The 8,408-nt window shown below is 30.0% G+C and overlaps 1 protein-coding gene across 1 annotated transcript; it reads left to right on the top strand.

Moving 5' to 3' along the window:
* The first annotated feature begins 2,358 nt into the window (after nt 1-2,358).
* LOC124945207 (acetyl-CoA acetyltransferase, cytosolic 1) lies at nt 2,359-7,867 on the top strand. Its single transcript, XM_047485600.1, has 15 exons — nt 2,359-2,440; nt 2,761-2,830; nt 3,593-3,691; nt 3,783-3,956; nt 4,049-4,154; nt 4,319-4,457; nt 4,916-4,993; nt 5,090-5,155; nt 5,312-5,397; nt 6,019-6,118; nt 6,190-6,300; nt 6,379-6,420; nt 6,518-6,604; nt 7,337-7,438; nt 7,588-7,867. Exons 2-14 carry the CDS (start codon nt 2,782-2,784, stop codon nt 7,424-7,426), a joined length of 1,227 nt encoding a protein of 408 aa, XP_047341556.1. The 5' UTR covers nt 2,359-2,440; nt 2,761-2,781; the 3' UTR covers nt 7,427-7,438; nt 7,588-7,867.
* Nucleotides 7,868-8,408: the final 541 nt, after the last annotated feature.

The raw sequence follows: 8,408 nt of genomic DNA, 5'->3' as shown, positions 1-8,408 counted from the left end.
TTTTATTAAATGATAATTTAAATAATAACATAAATATAAATAAATTTATAAAAGTTATTATAAATAAATAAATAACATTAAATATAAATAATATTATATACTAAATATATTTCATTTTGACATCATTAACATAATATTTGTTTAAATTTTGAAAAATATGAATCAAATGGTAACATAAGATCCCAAGGGATAAACCATGTGTAACATAAAAAGAACGAAGTTTTGTATGAGTACAAACATGTATATAGGTTACCATGAATATGGAGTTTGGTGATGAGCCTAGAAGGACATTTTCATTTATAAAAATATATTTTAATTTTTAAATACTCCATCATAGAAATTTTAACCTATAAAGGATATAATTGGTAAGAAAGCCTACTTAAACATTTCAAGTGTCCAAATTCGATACATAATAGATTAAAAATTATGAATTCGATTAACCATTAAAATGCATTAAATTAAAAGTAATGTTTGAAATGTTGTACTACTTTTTAAATTAAAAAAAAAATCTTAGTCTTAAATTTTCTTTTAAAGATATTTATTTTCTTAAAAAACCATACGATCAATTTTATTATTAAACCCTATCACTAACTAAAAATGTAGTTAGGAATTTAGATATCTTCATAAACCCTAATAAAAGTGGTTGTCCATCACTCCATGTCATAAGATCAGATCCGATCAGATTTTTTAATTTATTTTATATCGGAATCATTGCAACAGCAAATTGAATATATATTATTATTATTATTATTATTATTATATGTTTCTTAGATATTGATCTTTTAGAAGTTAGATGCCTTTTAAGTTTTTCTTTTATATATTTATCATATTAATCCAACTCACATGATTAATCTCACATCACAATATTACAATTAGTATTACTAATTATTTTTTTTTTTTATAAATTCATATCAAATAACAATTGAAAACCTACTAATTAAATTATAGTCTTAATCACATAACAAAACTATATATGTCATATTAAATAAAAATAATCCGTTAAATATAACATTATTTTTTGAACAAAATAAAATCATTTAATTTTTTAATTTAAAAAACTTTATTCCACTATTGGAGCTTGTTTGATGTGGATTTTTTTTTAGATTTTTTTTCTAGTTTTTATAAAATAAAAATTATCATTTAAATTTTTTAACCACCAAATCATTCCTTTATCCACTACATATATTAAAATACCCCTATTTTATCATTATAAAATTTAAATAAAAAAAACATTCTAATAATTTATTGTCGAATTGTCAAATTGGGGCTCATTATTAGGGGTTATTTAAAATTTTAGACATTTTTCTTTTAAAACTCACAATTTAAAACTCATTACTGTTAAAATTATATAAACCCAAGTTTTGTCTCTAACGATTTCAAACCTCGTTAATTTATTATCTACGTAATAAAATATCAATTTCACTAATTTAACTATAAAATTTTAAAGAATTGGTAGTCAAAATTCTCAATTCACTGAAATTCAAATTTTCAAAACTTAAGGCCCAATTGTCAAACTTATTTTTTAAAATCTCATAATTTGGGACTCCTTATTTGTTAACAATGTAAAAATGATGTTTTGTTTTAACGGATTCAAACGTTACCGAATTTTAGAAAATTAATTATCAAAACACTCATTTAGTTAAAATAAGATAGTTTAAATGAGGTAGTTAAATTTAAAGAGTAACCATGATCTTTTCTTTTATTATAAATGTTAGATAATAAGTTAACTAATCAAACTAAATAAAAAACCAAAAAACCAAAAAACCTTTTATTAGAGCATCCTTATCTATGACCCAAACATGACCAAAACCACAATTTGAGTCTTGGTTTTTGTCAAATGACAAAAATCACAACCAAACTCATCCAATAAAATGCTGTCATTTTTCAGCATCTAATTGATTGTCCAGATTTTCTTTATCTCTTATTTTTAAAACCCGATTTTATTATTATTATTTATAATTTAAAAAAATAAATAAAATATTTCAAAATTCATAATTTTTTGAGATTTATAAATAGAGACCACTCTTGCTATATTTCGAAGCACAAAAAACACACCGTTTTTTTCCATTTTTACTAATTATCATTTAAAAATTATTTATTAGTTTTTAATTTAAAAATCAAAATAATATTTTTTAATTTATAATTAAGATTTTGTTGGTACTTGGCACAGATAAACACAATAACCAAAATCTTGATTACAAAGTTCTTTCATCATAATCATGGGTTCAAATATTTTTTACTTGAAATTGAGGGCATAAATGTAAATAGTAGAGAATGAGACAACTGTATGTTCCCCGTGAGAGTCCGGTCTAAACGGTTCTTTTTCTGCCGGTCTGCCAATTTCTATAAATAGTGCATTCGTCTCTTTCAGCTTGATCATCTCTCTCTTCTCTTCCGGCGGTAGGTAGTGACTATTGAACACTGTCCGGCGACCGAGGAGGTACTGTTAATCTATTGTAATCGAGTGTAAATCAACTTATGCCTACAAATCTAGACATGTGAATTCATCATGAATGTAGTTCAGAAATGTATATACTGTTCTAGCATGATTCGTATTTGATTTTCCGGCTTATTGCGTTTCTATTCATCTTATCTGTGGTTTTATGCCGCTAATCTTAGCTAGTAAGATCTTCTTTTATTATTACATTGTCTGATTTGATCTTTGTTAATGCCGATTGCTTCCGAATTGTTTGTCTCTTTGATTGACTTCATTTGATCTCATTTTCTGATCTGTTAATCTATCGCGCTGTTTATGTGTAGGTATTAGTTGCAAATATCACAATGGCTCCAGCAGCTGCTACAGCATCTTCAGACTCGATCAAGCCTAGAGGTATCAATATCTGTTTGATGCGGAATCGGAATTTTATCCTAATTAGTAGTAATTTTACAACTTTGATAGGATCTCTAATAATGTTTTTTTTGATGATTTAGTTAATAATTTTAACAATAATCAATCACATTGATGGCAATGAAGAAGGAAAGTTAAATACCTAGAAAAGTCACATGTGAGAAATATTGCAAATGTCTTTCCAGGGTTGTTGCAGCAGTCATCAACTCTTGTTACCTTTGATAGACTAAGTTAGAGCATTCTCTAACATTTAATTAAAGATAATTGAAGAGGTCAAAAAACAAATTGAAGCTATTCCTGGAAATGAGGAATCTAACACTCTTTGTTGTCGTATCTCGCTTTCGTAACTCTATTTAAATCCTTTTTAGAAGCCCTTTGTCTCAGAGAAAAAAGGCAACAAACAATAGGATTTGTTTAGAAATTATGATTTTAGAACCTTTTTCCAAACATCATACTTACAATTTAAATCCAATTCCAATTTCATTTTGTTCTAATTCTACCTTCAAAGTGGATCCTACAAATATGTGCACAAGATGAATTCTTTCTTGTCTGCATCACATTCAAACTAAGAAAGAGGAACTGTGAAGACAGATGTACTTTTTATGACACAATTGGTTGCAATTTGCAAGGATACAAGTTTTGTGCAGTTAATTCTGTGTTAATCTGCTTGGTGTTGTTTATAGCTGGCATTTAATTGTATCCTTTCTCGCCTTTTGGTCTAATGTTCTTTGTTTATTCTTGAAGATGTTTGCATTGTTGGTGTTGCAAGGACGCCTATGGGTGGTTTTCTTGGTTCTCTCTCAACCTTGACAGCCACCAAGCTTGGCTCTATAGCTATTCAAAGTATGAGCAACAACATTCAGTGTAAATAGAATTTTCTTATTTCTTGTGGTTCTGGCATGTTATAATGGGGCATTTTTCATGTATCTTCTAGGTGCTTTGGAAAGGGCTAATGTTGACCCATCACTTGTGCAAGAAGTTTTCTTTGGGAATGTGCTCAGTGCGAATTTGGGGCAGGCTCCCGCTAGGCAAGCAGCATTAGGAGCAAAAATACCTAACACAGTTGTTTGTACCACTATTAACAAAGTCTGTGCTTCTGGCATGAAAGGTGTTAACCCCTATTACAAATATCTTAGAATATCATTGGAGCCTATATTTTGGCGCCCTTTAATAATCAACATTTGTTTTTGGTCATTGCAGCAACTATGCTTGCCGCACAAAGCATTCAATTGGGCATCAATGATGTTGTGGTGGCTGGTGGGATGGAAAGCATGTCTAACTGCCCCAAATACTTGGCAGAAGCAAGGTGAATTTTTCTTCCTAATTCTAGAGGACTTACTAATTGTTACTCCTTGCTTGCTGTGTGTTGCTTAAAATCATTCATTGTCAGATCCATCCATATGAATCTCCAGGGTTCTTTTATGAGAAAAGACTTGAACTGTAACTGAGTTTATATGTGATCAATTTCAGGAAAGGATCTAGATTTGGGCATGATAGCCTAGTTGATGGAATGTTGAAAGACGGATTAACGGATGTTTATAATGATTGTGGTATGGGAGTTTGTGCGGAACTATGTGCTGATAACCATACAATATCAAGAGAAGATCAGGTAGTTTGCCTACCGACCTGGCCTCATTACATATATTCTTTCTTTTCAATTTGTATTTATAAAATTTCGCAAATTGCAACCATATTCTGTTTTCTCCTGCTAATCTTGATTTTGCAGTCACATATCTTTATTGATGCTGGATTTTATTAAATTTTTATTTAGACCATGTTTGATGTGGGTTATTTGGTATTATTTCTACATAACCCACAATCTAGTCAAGGATAAACTCATCAATCAAAATACCATCTACTTTTTACTCAAATAACCTGTTTTTTTCTTAACCTCCATCAAACGAGTTTATTTGAAAATAACCACATGGTTATTTAAATAACCCCAGATCAAGTAATGCCCCAGTATCCTTTCCCAAAATAATCATTTCAGGCTTGACTAATAAAATATAACATTTTTCCCAAAAAAATAAAAATTAATATAACATTGCCCTTGGATGATTTCTGCAGGATAATTTTGCTATTCAGAGTTTTGAGCGTGGTATTGCTGCTCAAGAGAATGGTGCTTTTGCATGGGAGATTACTCCTGTGAGTCTCTACAGTCTACTGGTTTCGAACTAACAGGATTTTTTTTGTCAGAAAAAGAAGAAAATTCCAAACTTTACCATTGTCTGGTATATGCAGGTGGAGATTTCAGGGGGTAGAGGAAGGCCATCAACAATTGTTGACAAAGATGAAGGCCTCGGGAAGGTGATGCAATATTTTCCCTTTAGTAATATCTTGTTCTCAGCATGTCATGAAGTTAAAACATTCTATGTTCATTAATATACTAAAAAGTCTCATCTAAAGACCAAAGACATCCCTTACAAGTGAAAACAATAAACAGAGATCTTTTTATGCTATCAGTTTGATGCTGCAAAGTTAAGGAAGCTCAGACCAAGTTTCAAAGAGACAGGAGGTACCGTCACTGCTGGGAATGCTTCTAGCATAAGGTATGCTATTCCTTTTAACCCTGTTCTGACTTGTCCTTTTTGTTATACTGGTTTATTGAACACATATTTTGTCATCAATGATTACTTTCGCGTTATTTCTGCAGAATGCTTGCTTTCTGTTTTTCAAGTAGCATTTCCTATATTCTTTCTGTATTCATCATGAATTTAGGAGCTGAGCCTATTTGGAAACTGCTATTTTGTCACAAACAAGATCTTAGTGATAACTGATAAATCACTATATTTAATTTAATATTTTGTTTCATTTGGCATAAAGATTGTTATTTTGTAGATCTTGGCAAACATAACAAATAAAGATATTTGACCAAAAGGTCACAGGTTCGATTCCATCTGGAAGCGTTTTGAGTTTAAGTGAGGGGTTATGACTGTGAGGGTGTCATGTTAGCTCTCCTTTATTCCAAAAAAAATATAACAAATAAAGATATTTCCTGATGATTCTGATGAAAAAACAATGCATACCAAAACAGTCCTTTTGTTTTAAATAGCACAATCTTAACATTATTCATTACACTTTATGAAATAATTCTACCGTGATTTGAACTCATCTGTTAGAAGTATCAAATATTTTCCTTAAAATAAAATTGTAATTTTTCGCTTTCTCAGTGATGGTGCTGCTGCTCTAGTCCTAGTGAGTGGAGACAAAGCCCTCCAGCTAGGGCTACATGTGATTGCCAAGATTACAGGCTATGCTGATGCTGCTCAGGTGCTTAAAAACTAAGTTAAAAAAATTAAAACAAGATTTTATGACTTGAAGTTAAATCCATGTACCAACAGGCACCAGAATTGTTCACAACTGCGCCAGCCCTTGCGATACCAAAAGCAATTTCAAATGCTGGTTTAAACGCCTCTCAAGTCGATTTCTATGAAATTAATGAAGCCTTTGCAGTAAGCTTTCTCTTGAACAAACATAATATTCAATCGGGTACCATTGGATTCTTATTTTGAATAATGTTTTTCTGACAGGTGGTGTCCCTCTCAAATATGAAGCTTCTTGAACTTGACCCAGTGAGCTTTCCATCATGACCTTTCTTTTTTTCTGTCTGTCTTTTTGGACAGTTTCACATTGCTGATACTATATATATATATATGTATGTGGCTTCAGGCAAAAGTTAATGTACATGGTGGAGCAGTTTCTTTGGGACATCCCCTAGGTTGCAGTGGAGCCCGTATTTTGGTCACACTTTTAGGGGTATGTTTGTTTCATGAATCTTAATTAGCAATTTGTTGTCGTTATTACCTGCTTGCTTAGGTTGTCTTGGAGGGCATTTTGTTAAATAATCCTATGTTTTGAAGAAAAAACTAATTTAAATGAAAAAAGTGAATTATTTGGGTTAGATGTCTAAAAAAAGTATCAATTATATTTAATATTTTAGTTGATGATTTGAAAGATTTAATTTTAATAATATGAAGATGTTATTTAGGCCTTGTTGAATCTGAGGTTATTTGAATTTACTCTCAAATAAATCAATATCTCATCATTTATTTCATCAATCAAAATATAAAAATACCCTGTCATCTTTCCTACTGTTAAAATTATTATTTTTGTTATATATTTATTGCTAAAATATTTTTACTCAATAATCCAATGTTCAATTGCCTACAGTGAACAAAGTTATTTTGAAATAACCTATTGAATAATCCACGAGAACCCACAACATTTTCATTGATCATTTTATCAATCACATCATTCAAATCATCAACCAAAATTACCTGCAATTTCTTTAGAAGAAAAAAAATATCATTATATATCAATACCATGTTAAGGTTTTTTCTCCAAATAACCCGCTTTTATTTTTATAAACCTAAATGAACAAGGTTATTTAAAACCAATGGTAAATAACCCAAATCCGAACAAGGTCACTAGTTATCCAAATAACCCTTCATTAAACAAAGTATTATATTTTTATTATGTCGGTGTTAGGTTCTGAAGCAGAAAAATGGTAAATATGGAGTTGGTGGTGTCTGCAATGGAGGAGGAGGTGCATCAGCACTTGTTGTGGAGCTTGTGTAATATTCCATTTTGGTAAGTTTTGTTCAAGTTAAAAGAGCTCAGAACTATATTGTTGGATATAGCTTACAAATATGCGAATTTTTGAAATTCCATCGACGCATATTGTTTATCGAAGAAGTGAACATATATATTTTTAATAGTTATGAGTTTATTCCTTGCAGATGTATGTTAGTTGAGGATAATGTATTCGCATGGAGGGGGTCTTATCGATTGAGAAGTGACATTTGACGCCACCATTTCTTTTTTGTATGGTTACCCCCCACCAACAAGTTGTGGATTAGTGTTGTTTTTATTTAAATCTTAACTAGTAGAATAATCATGTTTAGTTCTGAAATCCACTTTCATTACATTTTAAGGCTCGTTACATCTTCTTCGTAGTTTGTCTTGTTTTTTATTTTTGTTTTGCGACATTTATCAAAATTAAAAATCACCCTTTCTTGATATTGTTTTGAATTCAAATGTTTTAGTCAGTTCTAAATTGGGTGGTTTTGTATATTGATTGGTAAGCCAAAATGAAACTGTACCAATTCTGATAGAATTAGATTGAGATGATAGAATACTATAATAAGATAAGAAGTGAAGATTGAATTATTTAATCATACTCATTTAATTTGATATTTTTTATGTAGTGCCATAGTTTTAGAGGTTTACAATTGTACCTTTATATTAAAAATGAAAATATATTTAATTTGTATAAAATTAGCAATAAAGAGTTAAAACCCTCTTTTTGGAAAATAAAACCAGTCAAAAAATAACAATAAGACAAATTAGATAAAATAGTCAATTAAATGGGTGTGAATGGTGAGTGGGGAGATTTGCAAGAAGTCAATTGCCATTTTTTTTTTTGTCTTTAAAACAATACTTATTAAATTGTATGAACATAACTTCATGTCCATTTGATGAACATATATTGTAAAACATAACCGATGTATATTAGTATATTTTATAGATATATACTTAGAGAAGGCTTATCCAAGTATAT

The sequence above is a fragment of the Impatiens glandulifera genome, chromosome 7 (assembly GCF_907164915.1).
Source record: "Impatiens glandulifera chromosome 7, dImpGla2.1, whole genome shotgun sequence".
Taxonomy (NCBI): Eukaryota; Viridiplantae; Streptophyta; class Magnoliopsida; order Ericales; family Balsaminaceae; genus Impatiens; species Impatiens glandulifera.
This window is presented reverse-complemented; position numbering and strand designations above follow the sequence as displayed.

What these genes read in the sequence shown, in the direction of transcription:
- LOC124945207 (XM_047485600.1), top strand. Translation starts at nt 2,782, where the DNA reads ATGGCTCCAGCAGCTGCTACAGCATCTTCAGACTCGATCAAGCCTAGA. An exon ending in TGGCTCTATAGCTATTCAAA is followed by an intron (nt 3,692 to 3,782) that starts GTATGAGCAACA and finishes TGTATCTTCTAG; the next exon opens with GTGCTTTGGAAAGGGCTAAT. An exon ending in CAATATCAAGAGAAGATCAG is followed by an intron (nt 4,458 to 4,915) that starts GTAGTTTGCCTA and finishes TGATTTCTGCAG; the next exon opens with GATAATTTTGCTATTCAGAG.